The 15,663-nt window shown below is 44.7% G+C and overlaps 1 protein-coding gene across 4 annotated transcripts in view; it reads left to right on the forward strand.

Annotated features, from left to right (window-relative positions):
• ANKRD29 (ankyrin repeat domain 29) overlaps positions 1-15,663 on the forward strand; it is a 63,676-nt gene that overhangs the window by 40,029 nt on the left and 7,984 nt on the right. For all 4 annotated transcript variants that reach the window (XM_064294645.1, XM_023543933.2, XM_023543934.2 and 1 more), the window contains 3 exons: positions 9,428-9,526; positions 11,055-11,150; positions 13,346-13,444. In XM_064294645.1, the coding sequence (XP_064150715.1) occupies positions 9,428-9,526; positions 11,055-11,150; positions 13,346-13,444 (294 nt within the window). The remainder of the gene's footprint in view (positions 1-9,427; positions 9,527-11,054; positions 11,151-13,345; positions 13,445-15,663) is intronic.

Consider the following 15,663-nt stretch of genomic DNA (forward strand, 5'->3'; position numbering starts at 1 on the left):
TTCTTATTCATTGTCCAGCTTTCGAATGCGTGTGAGGCGACTGAAAATCTCATGGCTTGGGTCACGGTGCACCTTAGTTCTCAAAATGGTCTCTTAGCTTTTTAACACTTTAGAGAAGTCTTTTGCAACTCAGTGCCATAATGTTGTTTGATTTCTTGACTGCTGCTTCCATGGCTGTTGATTGTGGATCCAAGTAAAATGAAATCTTTGACAACTTCAGTATTTTCTCCATTTATCATGATGTTGCTTATTGGTCCAGTTGTGAGGATTCTTGTTTTCTCTATGTTGAGGTGTAATTCATCTTGAAGGCTGTGGTCTTTGATCTTCATCAGTAAGTGCTTCATGTCCTCTTCATTTTCAGCAAGCAAGGTTGTGTCATTTGCATATAGCAGGTTGTTAATGAGTCTTCCTCTAATCCTGATGCCATGTTCTTCATATAGTCCAACTTCTTGGATTATTTGCTCAGCGCACAGATTGAATAAGTATGGTGAAAGAATACAACCCTGACACATACCTTTTCTGACTTTAAATCATGCAGTATCCCCTTGTTCTGTTTGAATGACTGCCTCTTAGTCTATGTACAGGTTCCGCATGAGTGCAATTAAGTGTTCTGGAATTCCTATTCTTTGCAATGTTATCCATAATTTGTTATGATCCATACAGTCGAATGCCTTTGCATAGTCTGTAAAACACAGGTAAACATCCTTCTGGTATTCTCTGCTTTCAGCCAGGATCTGTCTGACTTTAGCAGTGATGTCCCTCATTCCACATCCTCTTCTGAATCTGGCTTGAATTTCAGTTAATCTTTTGGATTTCTAGTTGCTGTTTTTGTATGATTTCTAATGGTCCGTTAATTCTGTTGTTTTGTTCTCGTATTGTTTTCCTGAATCCTTCTGTTGCTTTGTCTGTGTTTTCCTTGGTTTTGTCTGTGTTTGCTCTGACCTCTTCTTTGATCTCTTGAAGAGCTCTGTGTATTAGTCTTTTGAATTATCAGGTAGTTCCATTACCTTTTCTTCTCTGGAAAGTTTTCTAGTTCTTTATTTTGGTCACTTGCTGGAGCTGTCTTGTCCTGCTTCTTTATGTGATTTGATATTGTCTGTTGTCTCTGAAGCATCAAGAAGTTATTATATTTATTTATTGTATATTTGCCACATCCTGAATTTTTGTTTTGTTTTGATATATCTGAGTAGGCTTGGTGTGCATGCCATTCAGGTCACTAATCTGTCCACGTTGAAGCTCTCACATCCTGTCTCCTGGTGGGTGAAGCATCAACTAGGTGTGTGAGCACAGGTCCCTGTACGCTATTCTTGCAGGGCTACTGAGGATGTCGGTGTCATTTTTGGTGAGGTAATGTATCTGCCTGATGGTCACCTGTCAATGGGGACAGGGAGTGTTCTCCCTGGTTGTTGGGCTGGGTGTTATATGTGCACTCTCTGCTTACCGGTTGGTTGGGACGAAGGTGCCCGGGTTGTTGGTCACCAGTGTGTGGTACAGAGACTCTCACCAACAGTCCCAGGTGGTCAGGGCTGCGTGTGGGTGTTCAGAGCAGGTACAAGCCTCTGGTTGCAGGAGGGGTCGATGTGGGGAAGGAGCCAGAGGATGTCACCTGCCCACAGGTGCCCAGTTGTAGTGCATCCCTACGTCCACTAGAATGCGTCATGAGGGAGATTGTGCAGCTGGTTCTCAGGCACCCAGTGCCATTGGTTGGAGAGGTTAAGTGGCACCACCAGTCCTCAGGCCCCCAACGTGGGCAGCTGGATAGAGTGGGCAGTACCACTGGCCTGCAGGCCCGAAGTGTGTGTGATTGAGCTCCTATGTTAGGGGGCAAGGCGGTGGTGAATGCCAGAGGTCTGCAGCTTCAGGAGAGAGAAAGGGCAAGTAGGATGGGAGTGCTCCTCAGGGCCCGTGTACCTCTGGCACAGGAGGCTGGGTTGTGCATGGTGAGTGGGTGGGTGCAGTTAACTTTAATAGGGTGTGAAGCACTCCTGTCTCTGGCCGTGAGTGCAGAGTTGCTCCTGCTTGTGTGCACCAGGTGGAGTGGGTTTTGGCTGGGGATGCCACTTGCTTTGCTCAATATGGCCACACTGTGGGTGCAGCCAGCAGGGCTCTGATGCGGGTAACCAGAGGAAGCAGAAGACACTGCAAGCCCATGGACCCCCTCGCTGGACAAAGGGGTGGGTGCCCCAGACTGGGCCACAAGCTACTGGCTTAGGCGGCGGTGTGGTGTTTAATGCCTCAGGTCTGCAGCTCGCCCTTAGCTGAGCAGGTGAAGTGGGCTTCAGCTGGGTTTGCTGCCTGCCTTATCCCAATATAGCCATTCCAGTTCAGCCAGTCAGGCACAGGCACAGGTGATCAGAGAGGGTGGAGGGTTCTGCAAATCCATGGATTTCCAGCACTGGTGGCTGGGTGAAGGGGCGAGCACCTCCAAACCAGGACCTTGAGTTCCCAGCTTAGGGGGCGTGGTGGTGTTGAGTGCCACTGGACTGGTGTCTGAGTGGGGAGAAGGAATGAGGGAGGAGATGAGAGTGCCCTTTGGCCTGTGGAGCTTTGCTTGGGGACGGGCTGGGGTGCCCATGGTGGGTTGGGTCCAGGTACTTAACTTTCGCAGAAACGGAAGCACTCCTGGCTGACTCTGGCAGTACGTGCAGCGTTGCTCCTGCTTAGCTGCACCAGGTTGGGCAGGTTTTGGCTGGGAACACTGCTTGCTTGACTCAATTTGTCCACACTGTGCAGGCTGGGCTAGCAGGGTATCGACGATCCGTAATTCTCTGTTCTCACTGCTTTTCAATTGTCTCTCCTTCCACCTGTTGCTCAGTCTGATTCTTCAGCCTTGTCTTTGATACTTAGGGCTCCTAAATTGACGTTGTATCTGGTTCACTTGTTTTTTTGGGTCTTTGTTGTAAGAGGGAAGACATAAAGCATCTGACTACTCTGCCATCTTGGCCCACCTCCCGGCTTGCATTTCTCGCAGTTCCCGGTTGCTACACTGCTGCAGCCATTTTTGAATTATCTTCAGCAAAATTTTACTTGCATGTGATATTAATGATATTGTTCAATAATTTCCATGTTCTCTAGGAATAACTTTTCTTTTTAACTTTATCACCGAGGAACTAATGGAAACCCCTTTTGTGATGAGAAGTCATAAATACAAAGCAAGCACACACTTCGGAAAGACTAAGTTCTTGATTTAAAACTTGAAAAAAAATTTTCCTTCTAAATTGTCCTAGGTAAAGAGGCCAGGAGTCACAAGGATCATTGAAATCCATAGCCTAAAAACTCGTTTCCGTTACTTTCATATGTCCTCACCACGTAGAGCTGATATGAGTCAAACTGTTTAATCACTAGCTGAGATGGATATTTAGTCTATTTTTCTATCAACAACCAGTCCTTTTGTTACCACTTGGTCTAGAATATAAGTCTAAATCCTTTTCCAGGTGTTGTGCAGACAAACAGTAAATGAGAGCTCCTGTAACTCATGAATCCTTTCTTCTTCAAGCTAAATGTTTTACTTCCTTTAACAAAGTACTATAGAGGCTGTAACGTCTACGTCAGGGTAGTTTATTTGATTGAAAATATTTTTAAACTATATATTTTTTCATAAAATATTTGAACATTTTAAAATCTGCCTTTTTCCCATCCTGATTCTCTTCAAAACTCTACAAAAAGGAGCTAAATTGACTTAATTTCCATCCCTTTCATTACAAAGTCATCTTCTGAATGAAGACTCTGACCATCATAATGTTGTTATTAGTTGTCAAGTTGATTCCAACTCATAGGACCCCCTGTGTACAAAGTAGAACTGCCCCATGGGGTTTAAGGGCTGTGTCATTTCAGAAGCAGATTGATAGACCTGTCTTCCAAGGTGCCCCTGGGAGGGTCCAAACTGCCAACCTTTTGGCTAGTAGTTGAGCACTTAACTGTTTGTGCCACCTAGGGACTCCCTGACCATCATACTAGAAGGAAAAAATAAGAGAAAACCAATGGAGATGTACAGGCGAAGAGGAAATCCTCTTCTAGACAGTTGACCAATAACTTGATTTGACGGTAATGCTCTAACTCCCTTTCAGTTCCCTGGGTTCCAACACCAGATTGGAAGAGGTAATCGCCAGTACTAAAATACACACGTGACTCCCAAATTTCGTTTTACCCAGTTGTTCCCACCTGCTCACTAATCAGTTCTCTCACTGGGTAATTGGGAGAATCAAATCAAGTATGTAGAAGTGCTTTATAAAGTAAAAGTACAAATTAAGGTATTATTTATTATTTTCACGATAAATCATGTTCAGACTCAACAAAAACTGCTACCAGCACCCCCGATTGCCCTTGAGTCGATTCTGACTCATGGCAGCCCCGTGGGTGTCAGAGTAGAACTGTGTTCCACAGAGTTTTCAGTGGCTAATTTTTTGGAAGTGAATCACCAGTCCTTTCTTCTGAGGTACTTCTGGGTGGACTGTAACCTCCAGCTTTTTGGTTAGCAGCCAAGAACTTTAACTGTTTACACTACCATGGGACTCCAGCGTTTTCTAGATACCTAGTATTTTTTAGTATTAGCCAGTCCTTGTGTGCAACACCCGTATGTAGGTTTTCTCATTCCATGATATCTCTGTGAGGCTAATATTTTTGCAGAGGACACTGAGGCTCAGAATGATTTGCCTAAGGTCTCACAGCCAGGACGTAGTGACTGCTTTTTCCACCTACCATGACTATTTCAATTATGATGATAAATATTTGAGTAGTAATATTGCTATGAATAGATAATACTAACAATTGTTCCCCAAACAGTACCTCTCCAGCACTTTCCCACATATTAGTATCAATTAAAATAATCTTACTAGTAACAAGCAGGCCTTGAATGGCAGCTGGAACAGCCGTGCGCTGCGTTTCCTTACCTACCCTCTCGTAGAGATCGACAGAAAACAAAATGAACCCAGAGCGTGTGAGCAGGGAGAAGTGGTCATTTCAATCCCTGTGCTACTCTAGGACTTTCTGGAGCCCAGACTTCCTGTCCTGCTGCCATGCCCCCGCTCCCACCCCATGCCCTGTGCTGCAGCCACCTGAATTCCAAGCCACGGTGAATCTGTCCTGCTCATCCTTCTACCAGGAATATACCTGGCAGAATCCAGATACCCTTCCAGACCCAGCTCAGATATCACCCCACCTGGGAAGCTGACTCCACAACTCCCCCATGGTAAAACGGCCCCTCTCCTGGTTCATCTTGTGCACCTTTGTCCATAGCCTTATTGTAGCACCGCATCCTGCTGAGATGCATCTGAACTCGTGTCTTTTCTCCACTAGACTGAGTTCCTTTGAGAACAGAGACCATGTCTTTTGTGCCTAAGCACTCTGCCTGAGACTTGGAAAATGCTCAGTAATTGTTGGTTGATTGAATGCATGAATAAATGATTGAATCCTGAATTGGGAGAATCATTAAATAAAGAATATGGAAATGTAAACTAAACTAAAAGAACAATTTAAGGTGCTATGTATCCTTGCTAATGATAGATAGGAAACCTTGGTGGCGCAGTGATTAAAAGTTCGGCTGCTAATCAAAAGGTCAGCTGTTCGAATCCACCAGGCACTCCTTGGAAACCCTATGGGGCAGTTCTACTCTGTCCTGGGGTGTCGCTTTGAATCGGAATTAACTCGATGGCAACGGGTTTGGTTTGGTTGAAATGATAAATATTCAGATTCAAGGTCTAAGAGGTACTTGGAGACATTATGAAGTAGATGAAGGTTGTCTTCAACCTTCCTCATCCTTTGTTTCAGCATGTCTTCCCCATATCTCTCCTAAGACACTAAGGTGCCGGTGTCCTCAATGTCCTCCAGCTGCCCCTCAGTGCCCAGGATCCCCCTAGGGTCCTGATTGCCATCCTCCACTACCTGCTCAGAGATCGTTCTGCTCTGTCCCTTTGCCAGGACAGCAGTAGATAATAACCCTCGTGCCTCCCGTGGTTAGTAGAGTGGAATCGAAATTACACCCAGCAGCAGAAATGTAACTTTATATTCTATAACTGAATCATCTGGCCCTTCAGCCCCCAGTCCCATTGATGGGTGTTCAGTCTTATCTGGCGAAAGCAGTCCTTTGGGCCACATCACCTTCATTACCGCAGAGGTTTAGTCAATTCTGGGTTCTTCTCCTTCCTCCTGCTTTCCTCTCTAAAGTGACCCGACTTCTCAGACTCTCACCCTGGCATTGGGGTGGGGTGGGGAGATTCATGTCTCGCCCTTATGCTGACTCTCCACTCCCCAGGCACCCTCCACTGGTACCCAAAGAAACACACCTGGTCCCACCATCGTGCTGGCCCTGCCATCATCTCTGGGCCTGAGGTTATGACCCTCAGTGGCCTTCTTTTCCCAACCCGATTTACTGTAAGCTACTGTTGCCCTTAGCACTTGTGATTTCCCACAGGCTAGCAGGTCACCTGGATACCCAGAGGCCAAGCAATGTGGGCCATGATGACTTAGGCTCAGTTGCAGGTCCACTGGCCCAGACGACTCCCATGGTATTTCTCTTCTCTCTCTCACCCAAAAGGGAAGAACACGCTCAGCATTTCTCAAGCTCAAAGAACTAAAGAAAAAATTCAAGCCTCGAGTTGCAATAGTGAAGGATTCTGTGGGGAAAATATTATATGACGCAGGAAGCATCAGAAGAAGATGGAAGGAATACACAGAGTCATTATACCAAAAAGAATTAGTCGATGTTCAACCATTTCAGGAGGTGGCATATGACCAGGAACCAATGGTACTGAAGGAAGAAGTCCAAGCTGCTCTGAAGGCATTGGCGAAAAACAAGGCTCTAGGAATTGATGGACTATCGATTGAGATGTTTCAACAAACAGATGCAGCACTGGAGGTGCTCACTCGTCTATGCCAAGAAATATGGAAGATAGCTTCCTGGCCAACTGACTGGAAGAGATCCATATTTATGCCTCTTCCCAAGAAAGGTGATCCAACCAAATGCGGAAATTATAGAACGATATCATTAATATCACATGCAAGCAAAATTTTGCTGAAGATCATTCAAAAACGGCTGCAGCAGCGTATCGACAGGGAACTGCCAGAAATTCAGGCCGGTTTAAGAAGAGGACGTGGAACCAGGGATATCATTGCTGATGTCAGATGGATCCTGGCTGAAAGCAGAGAATACCAGAAGGACATTTACCTGTGTTTTATTGACTATGCAAAGGCATTCGACTGTGTGGATCATAACAAATTATGGATAACATTGCAAAGAATGGGAATTCCAGAACACTTAATTGTGCTCATGAGGAACTTTTACATAGATCAAGAGGCAGTTGTTCGGACAGAACAAGGGGATTCTGATTGGTTTAAAGTCAGGAAAGATGTGTGTCAGGGTTGTATTCTTTCACCATATCTATTTAATCTGTATGCTGAGAAAATAATCTGAGAAGCTAGACTATTTGAAGAACGGGGCATCAGGATTGGAGGAAGACTCATTAACAACCTGTGTTATGCAGATGACACAAGCTTGCTTGCTGAAAGTGAAAAGGACTTGAAGCACTTACTAATGAAGATCAAAGACCACAGCCTTCAGCATGGACTGCACCTCAACAAAAAGAAGACAAAAATCCTCACAACTGGACCAAAGAGCAACATTATGATAAACGGAGAAAAGATTGAAGTTGTGAACGATTTCATTTTACTTGGCTCCACAATCAACAGCCATGGAAGCAGCAGTCAAGAAATCAAAAGACGCATTGCATTGGGTAAATCTGCTGCAAAGGACCTCTTTAAAGTGTCAAAGAGCAAAGATGTCACCCTGAAGACTAAGGTGCGCCTGACCCAAGCCATGGTATTTTCAATTGCATCATACGCATGTGAAAGCTGGACGATGAATAAGGAAGCCCAAAGAAGAATTGACGCCTTTGAATTGTGGTGTTGGTGAAGAATATTGAATATACCATGGACTTCAAAAAGAACGAACAAATCTGTCTTAGAAGGACAACAAGAATGCTCCTTAGAAGCAAGGATGGCGAGACTGTGTCTTACATACTTTGGATATGTTGTCAGGAGGGATCAGTCCTTGGAGAAGGACATCACGCTTGGCAGAGTACCGGGTCAGTGGAAAAGAGGAAGACCCTCAACGAGGTGCATTGACACAGTGGCTGCAACAATGAGCTCAAGCATAACAACAATTGTAGGGATGGCTCAGGACCGGGCGGTGTTTTATTCTGTTGTGCATAGGGTCGCTATGAATCGGAACCGACTCGACAGCACCTAACGATATCTCTCAGGCACCAGCTGAGAAATGAGCTTCTCTACAGGACTTGAAATTTCTCTGAGCTTCACCTCAACAAGAGAAAACTCTTCCCCATATGGGGTTCCCTATAATTTATCTGGGTGTTTCTACCACCCTAAGCTTACTGTCTCATTCCCAGATTCAACCCAGAAGGAGAGGTGAGCATGGGCATTCGTGCCTGACCTCTGGCGTCTCCTGCCCTCTCCCCCACCCCCAGCACTAGAAGGGTTTTCATTTTCCATTCTCTCAGGCAGGAACCACCCTACACTCAAATCCTCTCCACCTGGAGCAATACCTCTCAGCCTCATAGCCCACGGTTAACATAAAAAGAGTTGTGGGGAAATAATACACAGGAAGTAATACCAAAAATGTCATAACTAGCTGATGTTATCACCTCCCAGAAGACACAGTATCACATTCCATATAAGATGACTGTGAAGTCCTTAAACAGTGGTGTGGATGTGGAGAATTTTGGACATCACAGTAGAGGAGTAGGAGATTTGTCTTTAGTCTCTGGCCCTCAGATCCCACCTCAAAGGAAACTGCCCGCTCCACATGAAGGCACCCGCTTAACAGGGTGTGTTGTGGTGTGCACGTTACCATAAGTGTGACTCACCAGCTAAGTACACAAACTACAGAGTCGGGGGGAAAAATACAAAACACTCCAATGTAAAAGGGTCTACTGTAAAATAGCTGTTTTTATAAACCAAAAGCTGAATATCAGCATTTACCCAAGTAGCCCTGGCACTACCGGATACCAGTCTATATAGATTACTGGGGGTCCCTGGGTGGTGCACACAGTTTACATGCTCAGCTGCTAACAGCAAGTTTGGTGGTTTGAGTCCACCCAGAGATGCCTTGAAAGAAAGGCCTGACAACCTACTGAAAAATCATCCATCGAAAACCCCACGGAAGATAGCTCTACTCTGACACACGTGGGGCCACCATGAATCAGAATCCACTCGACGGCAACTTATGGTTATAGATCAGTGAGCAACACTGATCAGTACTAGCCAGCATCTGAATTACCTGGGAAGTGTGTGATTTGTTGTCAGGGAGCCCCTTTCCAAGGCTTTAAGTTTCAGAAACTTGATGCTAAGGAGCTCTGTATGAGTTGTTGGGTCCAAGCCCCAATGTCACAGTGGGCCACCCTGGTTCTCCCACCAGGACGGGACAGCGCCGTTGTGGATCGCGTCACAGATGGGCCACAGCGAGGTGGTGAGGGTGATGCTGCTGCGTGGAGCCGAGCGGGACGCTGCCCGGAACGTGAGTGTCCCAATGAAAAGGGCTCAACTGTGGGCTCAGGGTTGAAAATGCACGTAAAGAAGCTCCAGGATATAACTCAGCTGAGAGGTGCAGAGAGAGTGTGTCTCTGTGTTAACTATAACTCACCTGGGTTTTCTCCCAACCTCCACCTGGTATTTAGAAGGGAAACAAATTAAGCATCCAATTCAGTTGAAGCTTGGTGTGACCCATTGCTTCCAGCAAGTGCTGCACAGTCTCTAAGGAAGAAAAATGTTCAATTCCACAAAGGTTCTCCTCCACCTGAGATGACTTATGAATGAGTTGAGGATGATGGAGACTTATCTTTGGGCCTGGTGGGAGGATTGGGAGACCTGGGGCTCAGGATTCCCTGGGCTGTGTGTTCCTAACTTCCACTGGCCCACCCAGGGCTGTACCTTCTGCTGGCCTCTGTGCCAAGGTCTGCAGCTGGGCAGTGCAGGGTCTGTTGTTTAGGGTTGGGAAGTGCGCCCCGTTGTGCTCCCAACTCCCCCCAGCTACAGACCCATGTAGCTTCTGCCACACCCTCCATCATCCCACTGTCCCCATCTAGCACTTCTACCTCAGCGAGCCCTTTGCCACATAGCAACTGAGGGCAGCCTGGGGAGACTTTTCTGCCTGACCGTATTCTCCTCTTGGGTTTTTGTTTTTTACTGTGCCTGGCCCCTTTGCCCTTAGTATTTCCTTCATTTATCTGACCCACCTTCCGCCTCTCCAAGTCCAAGCCCAGAAAAGAGAAATCAGAAGATACATTCCTGACTTTCTCGCTGTTCTCTCTCCCACTGTTTCTTCTTCCTGATTCCAGCCAACCTGCAGTGGAAGGCAGTGGTTCTCCTTGTCTGGAGGGGAACTCTGTGGGCCAAGTCCTCCAGACACAGCGAGCAATGCATTAAAGCAGGAGAAACAGCAGCCTGGAAAGTCTCTTCTCAGGGCAAAATCTGATGACACAGTCGAATATTAATTTTTTAATTTGTCCTTGCCTACTTTTTAACAGATTTCAATCTGTCCCCCTTAACACAACACACAGGAAAGTAGGTACCTGGGGTAGACTAGGGCAAGGTTGCATACAGGGGAAGGTAAAAAGAAAAGGCACATTTAAAATTTTAAAAGAGTAAATAATAGTTCAACATTAAATTATTAAAAACAGCTTCACAATTGATGTCTCCTGAGTCATGGACTGCAGGCTTAGCATGTCTCTTCAGTCTGTCAGTGCCCTAAAAATATGCCCTTGAAATTCCCCACGTCCCTCACGCAGTGTTCTGAGGCATATGAATCCCCAGATGGCAGGCTTCTCAGATAATAAGCCATATATTTTGTCTGATAGTCTTTCATGCAGAATTAACTGCTTAATATGTTCTAAAATGCATCTAGATTAAGAGACATCGCAGGTCCGTGCTTTAGTTTATGCATCTTGCCTCGTTCTGATAGATGTGCCCCCGGTTTCTGACTAACGTCTGGTTCTTAGTCAGCACATATATTAACGATCAACTTTTATCTTCCTTTCTCTGTTAAGGATGGCACAACAGCGTTACTGAAAGCAGCCAACAAAGGGTACAGTGATGTTATAGAGGAGTTGCTTAAATTCTCACCCACCCTTGGTATTTTGAAGGTAAGGCCTAAAGAGAAATTGTACCAATCTCCAAAAGAGGGAGGGTCCATACTTAGGGTCTGCGGTAGAATTTGGGTATAGTTAACTTGTTGTATTCTTAAAAGAACACACCTACAGCTTCTAGATCTGGAGATCCATGTGAGAAATGAGAAGGTGGTAAAAGAGTGAAGCAGAGTCCATCGGTACTGAGTTTTCCAGAAAAAATTAGACAGTAGCAATGAAATCGCTAGAAGTCCCCAGGCAGTGCAAACAGTTAACGTACTTGCTGCCAACCAAGAGGTTGGTAGTTTCGGTCTTCCCAGAGGCACCTCAGAAGAAAGACCTGGTGATCTGCTTCCAAAAATCAGCCATCGAAAACCCTATGGAGCACAGTTCTACTGTGACACACATAGGTTCTCCATGAGTCAGAATCAACTCCAGGGGAACTGGTTTGGTTTTTGTTTTTGGTTAATGAAATCACTAAATTTGAAAGTAAGCCGTATTGATATCATTTGGAGGAACAGATGCTCACGGTCCTTCCCTTCATTCTCTGGACCACAGAACTAGTCTGCTTTGTTACCTTGGATAAAGTAAAACAAGCCTCAAACATCCATCTGGAAGGTTCTTACACAGAACAGAGCCCTGAAACTCTTAAGTTTTTATCATTTTGGATTAATATAAAACTACAGTGTATGCCAGGGGTCGGCAAACTTTGTCCGTTTACAGCCAGATAGTAAGTATTTGGGACTTTGGGCCAGTCACAGTGACTCAGCTCTTCCATTGTAGCCCTGAAGCAGCAAAGGACAATGCCTAAGTGAACGAGCATGGCTGCGTCCCAAGAAAACTTTATTTATGGACATGGTATTTATGGAATTTCATATTTTCACATGTCACTAAGTATTCTTTTTATTTTTTTCAACCATTTAAAAACGTAAAAACAATTCTTAGCTCGCAGGACATACAAGAACAGATGGCAGGCTAGATTTGGCCATAGTTTGCTGATCCCTGATATATATTCTCTTGTTTTCTAAAACAGGGGATACCAAACCTGTTCTAAACTTGACACAGTGGTTTCCGACTCTTTGGGCTGTGCCCTCAGGGTCCATTGATCTGTATAATGTCTACTTGCCCTTGAAAGACGCCAGGCGGGTTTTGGAGACGGTGTGTCTGCTCTTTTCATTTTTGAATTCCATTCTTGCTGTCAGGTAATACATAACTGCTGATGTCAGTGTACTGGCCCCTCTACCCTGTCCCAGTAACTGCTTCTAATCTTCCATGAACTTGGAAACCAAAACGCTGCACTTGTTAAAACTCTAAAGGAAGACCAAACAGCCTATGAGAGTAAACTGTCTGAATCAAAGTAATGGGCTTTAGAAATGGACTTTGCCATATGTAGTTGCATTTCAGAGAGCCCTTTTTTTAGCTTGGTTTTTGACCCTTAGCTGTATCACTCACACCTCGGTGAAGTGGACAGGCTGATTGAGGTTGAGGTGAGTGAAATATTACCCGATCAGTGAATTACTGTACATATTATAAAAGCAAATGTAGAAAACCGCCAGTTTGCTGGAATTTACTCTGTTACAGAATGAGAGTGGGTTTTTTTTTAAATAGTTAATTTGGAAACCAAACTTTTAGTTAGGTCCTATTCACGGACATATGTACCCCCAAGACAGGTGTCATATGTCTGCCATTGTTCTTAGATTAGTTTTGTTGTACTCTCTTCCCCTCACCTCCCAGAATCTGGCTTTCTTATTTCAATAAATGTTTGTAGTCAGTTTCATAAAACGTCAGCAGTCCATCCACCAAGCCATTCTGTGCAGAGAAATGTTCCAACTCAGAGATCACAGGATTTTTCTCACCTCATGCACTCTTAGTCATAAGCCCCGTAATGTCACAGTCACTCTCTAGCCACCTGCGTGAGTGGAGTTTCTGTGCCATTCCTCCAGACTTGCTGGAAGTGGCTCCCCTCCAGTACAATGACTGCATATGTTGTCCTTGAAGAGAAAACACATGTTTGGCACCCTGTGTGTGCGCACGCACATGCGTGCGTATGCTTCCTATCACATGTTCTAGAGTATTTAAGTCTGTAAGTAAGAGGAAAGATAAGGAAGGGTGAGGCTCTGAAGTTAGTCTCATCACGCAGGCTGGTTTATGGTGTCTACGTGGTTTATGGTGTCTGTGAGCTCACTCCTAACCCACATTGTCTTTTCTCTTAGAATGGGACTTCAGCACTCCATGCAGCAGTGCTCAGTGGTAATATCAAAACAGTAGCTCTGCTCCTGGAAGCAGGGGCGGACCCAGCTCTAAGAAACAAGGTACCAGCTTTACCATCTCGTAACTCCATTGGACCCCTCTGCAAAGAGATAAGACAGTGTCTTCCTAAGCCAGGGATAAGTATCTCTCTGGCTACAGTCACTATTCATACTTATGTATAATAAAGGCATGCATGGTTGCTATTAGTAGGTTATCAGTGAGCAGCACATTTGGACCCAGGAAACCATACTAACAAACCAGTATTATCAGCGGTTTTCAGTTAACAATGGTGAAGCATCCTTGGTGGCGGGGGGGGGGGGAGGGGAGAGGAGGCAGCAGTTATGGAAAGTAAGGGTTATGAGTGTTTTATCATCAAAGAGTGCTCTAAAAATGTCAAAATCCTGGTTATCACCATCCTCCATAAGTTGGATGCTCATATCTTTTTTTTTTTTTTTTACAAACTAGCTTCTCATTAAACAATTAGTACACATATTGTTTTGTGACGTTGGTTGCCCACCCCACGACATGTCAACACTCTCCCTTCTCAACTTTCGGTTCCCAAGCACCAGCTTGCCTGTCCCCTCCTGCCGTCTCGTCCTTGCCCCTGGGCTGGTGCGCATCTTTAGTTTCATTCTGTTTTATGGGCCTGTCTATGGCTGAAGGGTGAACCTCAGGAGTGACTTCAGTACTGAGCTAAAAGGGTATCCAGGGGCCATACTCTCAGGGTTTCTCCAGTCTCTATCAGGCCAGTAAGTCTGGTCTTCTTTTTGTGATTTAGAATTTTGTTCTACATTTTTCTCCATCTCTGTCTAGGACCATCTATTGTGATCCCTGTCGGAGCAGTCAGTGGTGGTAGCTGGGCACCATCTAGTTGTGATGGATTCAGTCTGGTGGAGGCTGTGATAGTTGTGGTCCATTAGTCCTTTGGGCTCATCTTTCCCTTGTGTCTTTGGTTTTCCTTATTCTCCTTGCTTCCGACAGGGTTAGTCCAGTGGCGTATTTTAAATGGCCGCTCACGAGCTTTGAAGACCCCAGACGCTACTCACCAAAGTAGAATGTAGAACATTTTCTTTATAAACTGTGTTATGCCAACTGAGGATGCTCAGTATCTTGAGAATTTCTTATGGCTACCTGGGGAAAATGTTGCTTTTTTATTGTTAATAGGAGTACCCACCACTGTGAGAAAACCAACCCATAGTTTTAGTAATTCTAAATCCATCATTTACAGGTGGGCCAAATATGGAGATGGAAGAATGCACAGAAACAATAGAAAAAGGGATTGTCATTGTACTTTTTCCTATCCAGCACCTGCTTGAGCAGTCAGATGTACAGATTGCAGGAGAGTAGCCTAGGAAATGTCTTGAGAAAACACACTAAACCACTAACTTTTTTTTTTTTTAATAACATTTTACTGTGTTTTCAGTGAAAGTTTACATAGCAGTTTAGGTTCCCATTCAACAATTTCTACACTAATTGTTCAGTGACATTGGCTATATTCTTTAAAAAATGATGTGTGAACATTCTCATTATTTCCATTCTGATTGCTCCACTTCCATTAATCTAGTTTCCTAGCCCCCTTACATTCTCATCTTTGTTTTAAAGTAATTGTTGGCCGTTTGGTCTCAGGCCAAATATCACTTACAGGTGATATTCATTATTTTGTGAGCCAGTCTGTTATTTAGCTGCAAGGTGACCTCAGCGTTAGTTTCGGTTCAGAGTTTGAAGAGTATCTCAGGGCAGTAGTCTCAGGGAGTCCCCCTGTCTCAACTGGTCCGGTAAGTCTATTTTTTAGGAATTTGATGTTCTGTTCCACATTTTTCTCCCGTTTGATCAGGGCCCATCTATTTTGGCCCCAGTTAGAATGGTCAGTAGTGGTAGCTGGGCCTCATCTAGTCTCAGAGTATATGAAGCCAAGGTTTGTACAGACTGTCCTGTAGGACTAGTTTCTTACTAAACCACTAACTTTGTGTGTGTGTGTGTGTGTGTGTGTGTGTGTGTGTGTGTCTTAAGTCAATCTCTCTTCTCTTTTTTTTTTTTTAATTGTGCTTTAGGTGAAAATTCACAGCTCAAGTTACTCATACAAAAATTTATACGTACATTGTTATGTGACCCTAGTTGCTATCCAAATAGTGTGACTTGTACATTCCTCCTTTCCACCCCAGATTTCCTGTGTGCATTCAACCGGCTCCTGTCCCTTTCTGCCTTCTCATCTCACCTCTGGACCAGAGCTACCCATTTAGTCTTGCCTATCTGCTTGAACTAAGAAGCACACTCTTCATGA

This window comes from Loxodonta africana, chromosome 11, assembly GCF_030014295.1.
Source record: "Loxodonta africana isolate mLoxAfr1 chromosome 11, mLoxAfr1.hap2, whole genome shotgun sequence".
NCBI lineage: Eukaryota > Metazoa > Chordata > Mammalia > Proboscidea > Elephantidae > Loxodonta > Loxodonta africana.